The sequence below is a fragment of the Uranotaenia lowii genome, chromosome 2 (genome assembly GCF_029784155.1).
Source record: "Uranotaenia lowii strain MFRU-FL chromosome 2, ASM2978415v1, whole genome shotgun sequence".
Lineage (NCBI taxonomy): Eukaryota > Metazoa > Arthropoda > Insecta > Diptera > Culicidae > Uranotaenia > Uranotaenia lowii.
The window spans coordinates 378,263,717-378,278,613 of record NC_073692.1 but is presented as its reverse complement, the minus strand read 5'-3'; the positions used below and the strand labels follow the sequence as shown (position 1 = coordinate 378,278,613).

Sequence of the window (14,897 nt, the reverse complement as noted above, 5' to 3'; positions counted from 1 at the left end):
TGTCATTTTTGTCATTTTTGTCATTTTTGTCATTTTTGTCATTTTTGTCATTTTTGTCATTTTTGTCATTTTTGTCATTTTTGTCATTTTTGTCATTTTTGTCATTTTTGTCATTTTTGTCATTTTTGTCATTTTTGTCATTTTTGTCATTTTTGTCATTTTTGTCATTTTTGTCATTTTTGTCATTTTTGTCATTTTTGTCATTTTTGTCATTTTTGTCATTTTTTTCATTTTTGTCATTTTTGTCATTTTTGTCATTTTTGTCATTTTTGTCATTTTTGTCATTTTTGTCATTTTTGTCATTTTTGTTATTATTTAATTTATTTTTTATGTTATTTTATGTTATGTTATGTTATGTTATGTTATGTTATGTTATGTTATGTTATGTTATGTTATGTTATGTTATGTTATGTTATGTTATGTTATGTTATGTTATGTTATGTTATGTTATGTTATGTTATGTTATGTTATGTTATGTTATGTTATGTTATGTTATGTTATGTTATGTTATGTTATGTTATGTTATGTTATGTTATGTTATGTTATGTTATGTTATGTTATGTTATGTTATGTTATGTTATGTTATGTTATGTTATGTTATGTTATGTTATGTTATGTTATGTTATGTTATGTTATGTTATGTTATGTTATGTTATGTTATGTTATGTTATGTTATGTTATGTTATGTTATGTTATGTTATGTTATGTTATGTTATGTTATGTTTTGTTATGTTTTGTTACGTTGTTTAAAACATTAAATCGCATTTTCATACTGATTAATTTCAAGACACGAACGACCGGTTTTATAAAAAAACATTTCCTAACTTTTCTTCTTCAAATCGTAAAAATCTCAACTTCAATTCATCATGGTGTATCGGCTTTTCCCTAAAAAAGAGCAACGAAAACGAAACAACTCCATCATCAATTATTCCCCATCATTTCATTAATCAAATTCGACATTTTTCTGATTACCAATCGGTTTTTGGCTGAAGTCAGTCAGTCTTCATCAGACGACCGTACCGCACTGTGAGGTTGAATCAAAAACCCATTTACCATTTCCTCCTACACAATCTAACAAAACTCGGAAACCAATGTTAGGCGGAAAATTTGAAACATTTTCCGATGACGATAATGATGAGCTTCATTACACCCATCCTTGCGGTAACCAGAATTTTCTCTGGCTTATCCAGATTTCTTCGTCCTTCTGCCGTCTTTCCTAAACCGTTAGGAACTGGCAATGGTTAATGCAATTTCGAGTTGATTTCACTTCCTACCCTCTCACTCTTCCCGTTCTGCTCCGCCACCTACCATCGAGGGACTTTCCTGAGTTCCATCCCAAATCTTTTAATTTCTTGTGGTTTGTTCATTTCGGTAGCCTTTAACAGGGGTAAGGGTAGACCAGGCAGATGCGGAAGGTAAAAGAAAGGGTATATACATTTCAGGGTTAATCCGGTGGGAAATTTCTTTGCAATTTGCTTCATTCATTCGTCGTCGAGATTGGGGAAAAAATTTTCCGAGGAAAGACACTTCATTTTTCTCACTCAATGGGATGATATGACTTTTTTGTCCCAGTCGGAATGCGATCTACGCATCTCTTTACGTTCTGATGCATGTCCTTCTTATTGTATCAGGACGTGATTGTAATTAAAGAAACAGTCTGAAGCACGTGCGTACTGTAAGATTAGGTTTTCAGATATTCATAGTTCTGTCATGAAGGTTTTTCAGCACCTAATTTAAGATATGTATGATTTGTTGTGTTAAAACGTTGGCTAATTTAATCCGAAACTTTTAATACGGAAAGGTGAAATAAAAATTCCCTGAAAAAGCAAGAGGATGTTCATCTTTCAGAGCTTAAAATGCTCGTCATGCATAATAATTATCAAAGCATTAACAGTAAACGATGTTTCTCCATTTCTTCTAGAACGAATATCAAATCAGTTTTATAGACTTAAAAATATTTTTTTTTCATTTCCTAGCTTTATTAAGCATGAAGTAAGAAGTATGAAGTATGAAGTATGAAGTATGAAGTATGAAGTATGAAGTATGAAGTATGCAGTACGAAGTATGAAGTATGAAGTAGAAGTATGAAGTATGAAGTATGAAGTATGAAGTATGAAGTATGAAGTATGAAGTTTGAAGTATGAAGTAAAAAGTATGAAGTATGAGTATAAAGTATAAAGTATGAACTATGAACTATGAAGCAGTGTTCCGAATATCACTCAATTCTCATGAGAGACACTGAAACGTTTTCAACAGCGAAAGCAAAACCTAAATTGTCGGTTGGTTTATCTCCCAGTGGGGCAAAGATTGTGTTCGACAGTGCTGCTCCGAGAATCAAAGAAATAAAATTTGAAAGAGAGACGTTTCTTCTCCAGTTGGAATTCTCAACTGAGTGAGGAGCTACCTGATTTTCAGTTTCTTTATTCAGTCAATAACTTTTCTTGCTCAATCACTCACTCACTCACTCGTTTACTGATCGATGATTGAATGCTGTCTGCCTGATACATATTGCTTTGTTGTTGCTGTTGTTGGGGAGGATTAAAATAGTCATTCAAACACGCAGGCAGTTCGTATGAACATATGTTTCTGCCGCTTTGCCAGAAAGTACGCAGGCAGTATGAACCGATGCAAGGCCGCATTGATTGAGTTTGAGTGAGTGAGTGAGTGGATTTTCGAATTGGATCTTGTATCAGTCAGTGTCTCAATCACTTCTGATACACCAGGTAGTGAGCTTGAGAGATCGACTTAGATGCGAATCCGCTCTCGCTTTTGAATCTTGTTTACATTGACTTCGCATTGTCGCTCTGCCGATTCTCTAGGGAACAACAGGCAGCAGCAATCGGCTTTGAATGTTTCCAACTAGAAACCTATCATGAGCGTTTCTTCCGAGTGATTTTCGGAAGACTGCTATGAAGTATGAATTATGAAGAATGAAGTATGAAGTATGAAGTATGAAGTATGCAGTACGAAGTATGAAGTATGAAGTATGAAGTATGAAGTATGAAGTATGAAGTATGAAGTACAAAGTATGAAGTATGAAGTATGAATTACAAAGTATAAAGTATGAAGTTTAAGTAAGAAGTATGAAGTATGAAGCAGGCAGTAAAAATAAATGAAGTTTATAGTGAAACAACAGGAAAATTTACTTTAACTTAAAAAAACCCCAAGGTTTGTATGTATGTTTCGATCATTTCGCCGACTTTTTAATCAGCTTTCTTTACCCAAAACTTCTTATGGCAATCAAAAGAAACCTCAGGCATAGGTACATGTTTGTTAACACGCCATCAAAACGAAAGAAATCCAATCGAGACGCGTGTTAATGAGCTGCGAAAACAACCCGAAGCCATACAGTCAAACAAGCAAAAAAGGGTTAACCATTTTCCTTTCGCCGAGACGCTTGAACATGATGGGGTGCTCCAAAGCTCGCTAGCTCCTCGAGCGGGTAGGAATTTTCTCACCACAGGAGAATAATTTATATTAATGATGTCGACTCCTTTTCCGGGGCGGCCTCGGGGAAATCCGAAACACCCGGCCCATTAAATTATTAACCTCGAAAAGCAATTTTCTTGCATATATACGAGGTATTTATTAAGACGATGATTATCTTCTCATATGTCGGCATTTTCCTGGTTTGTGTGTCTGCGAAAAGGCGCTTCAAAATAAGACCAAAAACATTGTTGGAGAGAGGATATATGACACCGATTTTCGCAGCCTAACGCAAGCTTACGGTTAACCGGGAAAAGGGTTTACGTATAACACATGATAGGGTAATTAAAAGAAATTTTTATTACCAACCTTCCCTTCGCTAATGGTTTTCGGTTCCCGGAGAAGGAAGATTAACGGTCGCAGAAATGTGATTTATTGTTTGAATTATTATTTTAATATCCACTCGAGGCATTTTGTCATGGTTGGGAACTTTTACCAAATATGTGTGAAAAAACTAGATTAAATATTTAAAAATATTTCACTGGATTAGGAAAAATGCTAGAGCAAATTTACTTACAGTTGAAATTGTTCAAATGGAAAAGCAAGTTTATGGCCAAACCCAAAAACTCCTGCCGAGTGCTATTTGCAGCCCCACCTAAATTAATCACACGAATTTTGGAGGACCGGAGACCCAGGAAATACTAAATTAACATCCTTATCAGTAGAAAACATGTCAAGCTCCGAATCGGATCATCACCCTTCGAATGGTGTTCCTTTTGTATCAATTCCGGAAGAGCCCACCGGAAACGGCACTAAACCTCGTTTGGGAAATGGATTCATCAAACGTTTGGGTTATGAGAAACACATGCAGCAGATACATTCGCTGGAGGATTCTTTCGCGGATTTTTGCGGAAGCAGCTCCATTCATGGAGTGCGATATATCGGCTGTCGGACCAGTTCATACATCGAAAAGTGAGATTCACTTTTCATTTTAAAAATTAAATCGATTTTGATATAACTTTTTTTTTCTAATAAACTCATTTCAGACTCATATGGACGATAATATTCTTGACAACGCTATACCTAGCCGGTAATAACATCATCGAGGCGTGGATCAAATGGGAAAAGAATCCGGTAAAAATCGTACCAGCCGATCGGACGACCTACAGTTGGGAGATTCCGTTTCCGGCTGTCACCATTTGTCCGCAGACCAAGTCCAAGAAATCACTGTTCAACATCGGTGAAAGTTACCGAGACACTGAAGGTGATTCTGATAAGTTCAACGATCGCTTAAAAGCCCTACTTCAACTTTGTGACGCTCCTTGTCTCTATAACGTCAACTACACTAGCGCAGCAAATCCCAAAATTGTCCACCTGATGAACGAAGTCGCTCCCAATTTGGACGACATCTGTGAAAGTGTTCGATGGGACTTGGACAAATTGAGCTGCAACGGAATGTTCCAAAGGATTCTGACCGAAGATGGAGTTTGTTACAGTTTCAATCCCATCTCTGCTAGAGAAATGTTTCGTTTGGATCGGTTGCACAAGCGTTACAATCACAGTGACGCCTCAATTCCGATTCAGAATTGGAGTCCTGCCGAAGGATATGGGTCGGTGGATGCGGAAATTGAGTACCCGAAGCGGTCTTTTCTCGATGACAAGAAGATTGATTTTGTGATCAACTTAAGGTTGAACGCTAGTGATTTCGATTATCAGTGTAGAACGGAACAGGGATTTATGGTTTATGTCCATTCCCCGGAAGATTTCCCGCAGGCTAACTACAGAGCCATGTATGTGCCGCTTGGTAAAAGTACTTACATTACGGTAAAGGCGATTGTAACGGATCTGTCTTCGAAGTTGATCGACTTTCCACCAAATAGGTAAGTTGGATACGTTAATAGACTGAGTCGATATAAGATGATTTTTCAATTAATCATATTCTAATATCTTAAAATCTGTTGATTATGGCTGTTGACAAGACTGTTGATTATGGGTGTGGGTCTTTAGGCATTGAAAAATAAATGCAACTAACATCACTGGTGGTGCCTCGCGAGGTATTGCATGACTACTTAGCAAGCGAGAAAATAAAAAATGACCCAAAAGCGGCTCATTCTAATGGGTAAAATTTCATGGCCATTACTGATGCTGTAAATCCATCTGGACCAAAGCACTCTGTTGTGCGCGGCTTCATTACGCCACGGAGGATCCGTTGCTGAGAGATTAGCAGTATTGGTCTTTATGTTACACTAAAAAAAGCACAGATGACAAGGATCCTTCCAGGGCATAAGTATGATCTTTTTCATGAAAAAATCAATTTTTTTAAATATTTTTTTGCTGCAGAATGCTTTTGCTGAGCCTCCTTGAGCAATTTGTAGTAATGAAGTGGCTCAAGTGTGAAAATCTTGTCATTGGCGAAGAAACCCCCGTGAATTTTGTGTTAATTGTGTCGAACTGTTGTTTTTCTATTTGTTAATTTAGTTAGGATAAGGAAAATTTTAAATAAATGTTTAGAAAATAGGTTTTAACAAATACAATTATTGTTAGTTTTAAGTTGGGCGTGTGGTATCGTTGTCAACAAGTCTGCAACCAAGACTGGTTGCAAGATCGAATGCATGTAGGTTGCATGCAAAGTGCCATAACTCGCCTAAAATAATTTTAATGGAGAAGGTGGAGTAAAAAGTGAAGGAACGTGCCAAAAAGGGTATTTGACTCTGGGCTTATTATCTTCCGGCGTTCGTGCGAGTTGTGTGTTCCCCAACAGCCAAGAAATTTGAAAAACCGTAGTGTGTTTGTTCTTGTGCCACCCTGTTTTGGGTTGAGGAATCCCGACGTACGAATTGAATCGGCCTAGACTACTTGACGGTAGTCTGCGTCTTACTGTGAAGTACTTCGGCCTCTGGTTCAGGAAGGACCATAACCGCAAAGTAGGCTTATCTCTCGGAACTTCGAGCTTGTCGAAGTCTCTCAATATCAAGGAGAGCCCTTCTCAGCGCAGCCAATACGGCCTTGCCGTGGTACGCTGATCCCCCTTCAACGAAGGAGAACGCCGTAATCCTTACCGTTCGTCACGCCAGACGAGCTGCCACCATTTTTACTCCCCGTTCGTGATCCACCATTGTCGGACCCAACCCCGGGAAAGGTAACCAGTGAGCGCTCACCAACGCAGAGTCATCGATCATCCGGTATGTACCGCAACGGTCATCGACCACCATCCAACCCACACCACACCCACACCACACAGTAGAGAGATGAATAAAGCCAAAATCATTAAACCAAAGTTTTGAAGTAGTTTCTCCTTTCCTTGAAATAAAAGTAATTTTTCGTCTTAAGTTTTAATTTGTTGATTTTTTTGATGGTGGAAAACCCACAGTTTGTTATTAAATTTTGTCCACGTTCCCCACCGATTACTCAGCCGTAGGCCGACCCTGAGATTAGTCAAAGGGTCTTCTGCGACTGAGCTAGAATTATCCGGGAGTTGCTGACCAATAGTCTCACTTGGCACCCAGCGTAAAAGTCGTTCGGTAATCGGAGGATCGAGTAAAGTTTTAAAAGAATCTAAGGATTCTTTAACAGGGCGGTAGGTGAGTACACATTCAGACACCTGATTGTGTAGTTACCTGACACGATTCTTCCCGACAGTCGAAGATTTCAATTAACTAACTTAATATCAGGAGATTAATTGACTTTCTGGGGATATTTTGTTCGATTAGAAGCAGTATAGATTCTACGTATAATTTTCTGAATCGAAAAAGCCGTTTAAAGTCAAACAGACAACTATCCAGGGGTCAACACAAATCACCTACACTTACAATAATGGCCCTAAATAAATAAAACACATTACACTAGCTCACCTAACACATAACAGCACGTTTTATTTGAAACTTTGCACCTATCTTTATTGTAACTGTTTTTTATTTATTAATGCGTGAAAGTTCCTACTATTTAAAATATAATTTTAATCATAATAATCATCTCGTAATTTTACATTTTATTGGTATTTATTCAGTTTTAAATTATTATTTTTTTGTGCTTGTCCGTTACGCAATGTCGGAGTTTACGATTCAGTATGGATCGCTAAAAGTTTATCATGTGCTAGATGACGCATTGGAACACGAGCTGATCATTGCATTCGCGCGGTGATATTTACAAATGGAGAATCACGAGATGTGAAGCATGGAACTTCTAACGGTAGAGCGCGACGCGTATGAGTCGGAATTCAATCTAATCGACGAAAAGATTGCCAAAATTCGTGACATGCTGGATAATCGTCGGGCGCGGAAGTCTATGCTAGCTGAACTTAAAACGTGACTGATACACCTATACTTTTGCTTAACAAGACTAAAACGCGTGTTTGGCACTCAAAACTTCGAAGCTATTCCACTGATGTTGCTTAACGACCACTTCTCCGTCTTGTCCAATGATCCGCCCTTAGCTGTAGAAACTTCGCAGAGAAATCAAGAATATATGCAACAATTGAAAGAGTTTAATGTGTTGAATCTTGGGATGAAGAGGAGGCGGATTTGGAAGATGAAGAAGTTCTTGAGATTGAGAGGCAAATCAGATTTAGGGATAAGTCAACGGAAAGTAAATCAAGTACACCCAGAAGCTTAGTAGGAAATGATTGGTATTTAGGTTGCGAAGTATCGTTGTCCGATGTTGCTGAACGAATAGCTAAGAAGTTAGAAGAATTTAAGCTAGAACTATTCGATGAGCAAGAACACATATAACTTAGCTCAACAACTAACCCAATTAAACTTATAATTGCCGAGAAAGAACGTCATTTTGTAGAAGAAAGAAAGTTTTCACTACCATGTCCTGACAACAGTGAAAATGAGAGCGATTACTCAGCAAAACCCTTGAAACGTAGACCGAGACCGGTAACCGACTGGAAACTGCGATAGGGGAAAAGTTCATATAACGCCCCATGTGGCTAATACGCGCCACCCTTGTTTTGAAGAATCTGAAACATTTTAAGCCTGCAAAATATTACCAATTTGTTTTCAATGCTGTTATTGGTCATGGCAAGTATGAATTTTTCCTTAAAATGCCCCTGTGTCGTGATAATTTCACAATTTAGGTTTTTCTTTATTTCGATCTAAATTTTAAAACACTTTTAATAAGGCGTCACCAAACAGAGAAAAACGAATAAGACAATATTTTCTGACACATCAATAGAGGAGAATCAAAAATATAATTTTATGCTGAAAAATCATACTGAACACGCTAAGGTATGCTTTTCATGGGTATGTTCTATCACGGCCCATGCGCTCGTTATAACGCGCCAATCGCAGTAGGCTGAAAAATCCATTAATTTTTCAAAAAGGCCAATGTTGAACGAAAAGTCTAAAACCATATTTTGAGCATTAATTCAGCTTAAAAAATCTATTTTTCATTTTTTGTTAAATTTATATTAGTTCATTTTGATTTTCTTTTCAGTCAAAGTGTTTATAAGTATTGGTGTGTTTTCGGTCTTCGGCTGCTCTCGGGTGTGTTCGGCTGCTAGGCGCGTATTGAATACACAGCGGCGCGTATTCGCAACACAGTTTTGTTCTGTGGCTTTGAATATGGTTTTTAAAAATCATGTTTTTGAAGAAACTTTAGCAATTTGAGTAATGAAAAATCATAGGCATTTGTAGAAAACACTTTTCTTCAACGATTACACCCATTTTTAACACAATTTGTACGTGGAATACACAGAAAATCAGCGATTCGCTTAGGTGGCGCATAATAGGGCATGTTCCCCTACAACGGAAGAGATGACGGCAGGAATTTGAACCGTTTTATTACAGAAGTCGAGTTTTTGTCAGAGGCGGAGGGAATAAGTAAGGAAGCTTTGTTTCACGAGGCTTTTCACCTGTTTGCTGGAGATGCTAGGTCGTGGTTTATTGAGGGGAAGAAAACGAGGCAGTTTAGAAGCTGGAGTGAATTGGTTGCTGACTTGAAGTTAGAGTTCCAACCTCCAAAATGGACTTCAATTACGAGCAGCAAGCAGCGCCAGAAAAAGAGTTAGAAGTTTCAACAATTATTCAAGAATAATTCTATGATGGAGATATTTGGCAGAATGTCTGACCCTCCATCTGAGGAAAAAATATTTCAGATCATGTTCCGAAATCTTAGGGCGGATTATAAAAATTCTTTGGTTTTGAAAGGCGTAAGAACTTTGAATTCATTGCGAGTTTGGGGTAGGAAGCTTGATGATGTAAACTGGTTTATGTATAAGAATCGCGAAATGAACCAAGCTCCCAGGCAAGGTCAGCTGCATGAAATAGCCAAAATCCCACTCAACAACGGCCCCAGTCCAATGGAAGGGATTGGAAGAGTAATGGGTCACAAAAGACCAATTCTGAGTGGAAGAACTCGAGTCGCTCTGGTTTAAGAGGGCAAAATAGAGATCAAACAGGCCAGATCAGATCGCAGGTCCAAGACCAAAGCCATTCTGATCCGAGACCTTAAAAATTATACAAAACGTTTCCACTATTGAAAATATTATAAATTATTGATTAAAGTCAATGAAAATACATTTTTAGGCTTTAATTTTAAGTTTAATTGAGCGGTGAAAAGTGATGTCCTTTTTTAGTAGGGACATCTTAAGATTATGAAATTTTTTTTTATAGGTGGATAGAAGGTGAGATGAAATGAAAGAGGATGAAAATGAGGAGCAAAAATTTGATATGTGATGGTATGCTTCTAAATAAATTCTACCCGCTCATTTTCAACCTCTTTCATTTCATCTCACCTTCTATCCACCTATAAAAAAAACAAAAAAAAATTCATAATCTAAAGATGTCCCTACTAAAAAAGGACATCACTTTTCACCGCTAGGCCGATCAATTAAATCTACAAATATAAATTACGGTGATTAATCCTTCATAAAATTTAATTTTAAGTTTCGCAAAATTCACGGTTTCGCCATATTCACGGAGAATTTTTTTTTTGACCGTGATAAAATCGAAAAACTACTGTAATCCCAAGTGGATAGGCTTTATGCCATTTTAAATAGGGAAAAAATTTTTCTTCCTTATATAGGTTTTTTCAGGTTTCTCCGGTAAATGATGGAGTCTTGGATAAAAAAAGGCTAGGCACAATTTTCCCGTATGTTTGGATAACGTGCCGCTTTTAAGCCTACCCCCATTCTGATACCTGAGAGATCAAACAGGCCAGATCAGATCGCAGGTGCAAGACCAAAGCCATTCTGATCCGAGACCTTACCATGTGCCATCAAATAAACAGGAAAGAAATAGCAGGAGGTCCTTAGAAACTAGAGTAGCTCAGTACAAAGTGCCAGACCGAAACGTCTGTTTCAATTGTCGAGAGAAAAATCATCATTTCGATACTTGTTTGATGAAAACAGAAAGGTGCTGTACGAAATGTGGTTTTCATGATTTTACTCGAGAGTCATGTCCTTATTGTTAAAAAAAGACGATCAAACGTCGGCGTAAGGGGTCGTCGAACGCTTTCAAGAAATCCTCTTACTAAATTCATACCGTATAGAACAGAGATTACAGAGTTGATTTTGAGTGTTAAAGGGGATAACCGACCGTTTGCTAAAGTGGACATTATGGGACTTCAGGTGTTAGGGTTACTAGTTTGTGGAGCACACATGACAGTTTTAGGTGTTGGGGGCGAAAAGCTGATCAAGGACCTTAGACTGAAGCAGCGACATACTTCAACCAAACTATCTACAGCAGGAGGAGCTGCTTTGAAGTTGCCGGAACTGTGATACTAAAAAATTAGGATTTAAATCAATAATCAATTTATTCGAAGACTGCGAGTAAGTTGTTTTTTTGTTTATTTTTTCCCATTTTGAGGAAAACTGGATTTTGTTTTAGCCACAGCAGAAGTGATTTTTCGTTCGTAACATTATTCAATAATATGCAGTGCAAAGCTCCACTTAATCTTTTTGCAAAAGCTTCAAAAGGAGGATTTAAGATACAATGTGTTTTACCAATCAATAATAATTTTTGATTAATATCATTAAAGTATGTACTTAGTTTGGCAAAATGCCTGGATTTTTCGGGTTTATCCTTCTATTTCATACGTAATTCGGGAAAAGTCTGGTCCGGAACGGTTGCCCGGATTTCAATGTAAATAGCCTTGATTTTGCCCGGATTTGTGCACTTCATTTGCCAAAATCAAGCTGAAAAAAAATCCGTTATAGACATTTTCAAGTGATGTTTCAGCTCCGAATAACGAAAGAAGGGTTTGTTTTCTATTCCGGTCTAAAATATTGCATTGTTCGTTAATAAATCCTCAAAAAATAAAATAATGTTTAAAGTAAATTTTGATTGCTTGACATGTTAAATATTCGTCATATGTACTGTGCTACAGGAAAATCACACGGAGCTACAGTATAACGAACTTAAATATTAAAAATAACTGTTATCGAAACGAGAAAATTGTTTTATCAACCAAGAAACTGGTCAAATTTCAATTATAAATCAGTCGAACGTGATTGGACAGCAAACTAATATCAGTATTTTTTACCACAAAAAAAATCCCACAGGAGAAAGTGCTACAAGCTGGGCGAGAAGCAGCTCGAATACTTCCGAATCTACACCCAGAAGAACTGCGAGCTGGAATGCCGGGCCCGGGAGCAGCTTTTTACCGAGGGTTGCGTCAACTTTGCACTTCCGCACGACGAGGAGGACAAGATTTGCAACGTCCGCAAGATGCATTGCACCAATAATGGTGGATCTCGAGTCGCTCAGCGGGACAAGAAAGTTCGACCTCGACGCAGCAGTTTGAACAAGCATGGCCCTTGCCAATGTTTGCCCACCTGCAAGTATCTGAAGTACGAAACGGATATGCTGCAGACGGATCTGGACTATCGCAGCATCCGGAAAGATCGACAGTCCAAGTAAATACTTATTAGCGTTTTATTCTTTGGGGATTTTCTCTCATCAAAATTTGTTCCACAGCATTTCTTACACTCAAATTAGCGTACACTATAATAAGGAAAAGTTTCCAACTTTGGAACGGACGGATTCCTATACTTTAACGGAACTTTTGGGGACCTTCGGCGGTTTGCTGGGACTTTTCATGGGAGTGTCAGTGCTGAGTTTTGTGGAAATTGTTTACTTTTGCACTCTGCGGCCGTTCTGCGTTTGGCGCCGAAATACCCGGAAGTTGAAACTTCAACAATCGACGTCCCAGAATGGGTCGAAAGAAGCTGAACAAAATTCAGCAATTTGAGAAAAATTGTTATTTTAAAGAATCCAAATGTTCACGTTTTCCGAAATGAAATCACACTTTTGTTTTTGGTTAAATAAAATATTCAAAAGGCGGAGATTTCCTGGAGCCAACAAAGCACCAGTAGTACATAACAGGTTGCAGCATTCTCATCCTCCTGAACCGAATCCGGGACATGCGCAAACTTGACCGGAGCTTTCACCTACTTTTTTATTACTGCTGACTGATAACTCGCTTCATCTCTGTCTACACTCGTTGTCGTCGTTTGGTTTTAGTACAAGATTAGAAATAAAGTGTTCCCCACCACCCTCCGGAAAATCCAACAGCAAGGCGGATCCCTCGAATAAACATCCAACAAACTACACTTTTCATAAAGAACAATTTCTTACTTGTGATATTACCATTGGATATGAATTTATTTTCCGATGACATAACCCTGCTTCCGAGGCTCATAACGTTTGGAATCAGAAACCCATCGGTTTTTTTTTTCAATTCAACTCAACCAAACCAAAAGAGAAAGTCCATACTTCAAATCAGTGTCATAAATTGAATTACGCCTCCCCCTCACCCAAAAACGCCCGAAGTAAAAGGTACCTACGTACTGATTTACATCAAAAGGCTTTCTAACGAGGAGCCATAATTCTGGTGTTAGCTACGGATTGGAATGGAATGTAAATCGAGATTTTCAATTCCTGCTACTGTCGGGCCTTTTTTTTCCTCCGATCCTGGCCAAGACTGTCATTCGATATCAATTATAATCGATTGGGTGTGATTCGATGTCTAGGCAGGCAGTCTTCTCGCTTCGAAAGCAGTGGACAAAGCTAAATTTTCCAGTTTGCCTCCAGGCATCGAAGTGAATCGAATTTCCGTGATGTTGTTTCAAACTTCAAATTATGTCTAGCTGGTCTAGCGCGACGGAAGAGACGCTAGACGTGGTAAAGTTAGACAGTCAGCATTGTACAACGTGTTCCTGTTATTTAATTCAGGATATCCGAACATGATTCTTCAATCGAGAAAGGGAGCCAAGCAGAACAAAATCAATGCTATTATTGACTTTTTGTTTCCTAATCCTTATCCGAATCAGAAAACTTTTTATTCCTTAATTTTTTTAAAATGAGTGTTTCAGATGTGTTGTTGAGTTTTCAATGAAGTTTGTGGAATACATTATGTTACGATTCCAGGATTCGTTTCCATATCAATTGGCCTACCAGTGTAATAAGCAATAATGGAGAGTGAGGAAACTTGGGATTATTTGATCCCTTAGCAAAATCTCGTAACTGGAATCTTTTAACAAAATTTAATAACATATGAGGCCCTCAGAGCAAAAGGGGTATAAGTGACAAAATGGTCGATTTTTAGTTAATGATGCCAAACGATTCTTCACATTTGAATCTATATTTGATGATTTTTTCGGATTTTTAAAAATTTTCTTACATACTATTACCTTCGATAGAAAAATACAAATCCTCGAAAAATATATGGTAAATGGCCAAACACATCAATTAACAAACGTGTTTTCTCGAAATAAGTTTTTGTGCACTTATACCCCTTTGGCTCCAAGGGCTTCATATGTATATTTATGCAATAAGTAATGTTTTTCGAATAAGGCTATGATCATTTAGAATCCGGGCAGTTACAAACGTGTGTATTTTAAAAACTATTCATTTGATCGAAAAACTTTCTATGGAGGAAATGAAGGTGTTAATATTGCATTTAATGTAAAAATATAGAAAAAATTTATCAATGATTTCAAGAAATACTCTCACTTTTTCATAAAATCTCATTTTTATCTTTGCACACTTTTTCAGTCATGAATTGATCTATTATTCTTACCACAAAAGCAAAACCATTGCAAAATCCTGATATTTTACACAAATTCACCTGGAAAAACCAATTGGAATCTGGTTCGAACCTTTTCATGAGTAGACATCTCGAAAAATTTGACCTCTTAAATTCGGTTGTATCATAAATTTCTTTGTCTATCAGACAGAACACATCTCTCACATTGCGTAAAAACCGGTTGCTCAGATTGCGATCCATGGTACTGCTCATTATTAGTTATTTACTCGGTGTCTACTAGTCAGGCAACACTTTTTGCCAGCCGGAAACGGATTTACTGCATAGTTAAGCGGTCTACTTCTAAATATTCTCAATAACCATAGTCTTTTTACCCATATTTGAGATCAAGGGTCCCACTCCGATGCTTGGTTTGAACTTCGTGAGCATACTAAAGTGGCTCGTTATACTTCTTAACCATTTGAGCATTTGGAAAAAATCAACAG

General features: G+C 37.6%; 1 protein-coding gene across 1 annotated transcript; it reads left to right on the top strand.

Annotated features, from left to right (window-relative positions):
* Nucleotides 1-4,156: 4,156 nt before the first annotated feature.
* LOC129743215 (pickpocket protein 28-like) lies at nt 4,157-12,618 on the top strand. Its single transcript, XM_055735194.1, has 4 exons — nt 4,157-4,398; nt 4,473-5,306; nt 11,930-12,283; nt 12,345-12,618. Exons 1-4 carry the CDS (start codon nt 4,157-4,159, stop codon nt 12,616-12,618), a joined length of 1,704 nt encoding a protein of 567 aa, XP_055591169.1.
* Nucleotides 12,619-14,897: the final 2,279 nt, after the last annotated feature.

What these genes read in the sequence shown, in the direction of transcription:
- LOC129743215 (XM_055735194.1), top strand. Translation starts at nt 4,157, where the DNA reads ATGTCAAGCTCCGAATCGGATCATCACCCTTCGAATGGTGTTCCTTTT. An exon ending in ACCAGTTCATACATCGAAAA is followed by an intron (nt 4,399 to 4,472) that starts GTGAGATTCACT and finishes AACTCATTTCAG; the next exon opens with ACTCATATGGACGATAATAT. An exon ending in CGGAAAGATCGACAGTCCAA is followed by an intron (nt 12,284 to 12,344) that starts GTAAATACTTAT and finishes TTTGTTCCACAG; the next exon opens with CATTTCTTACACTCAAATTA.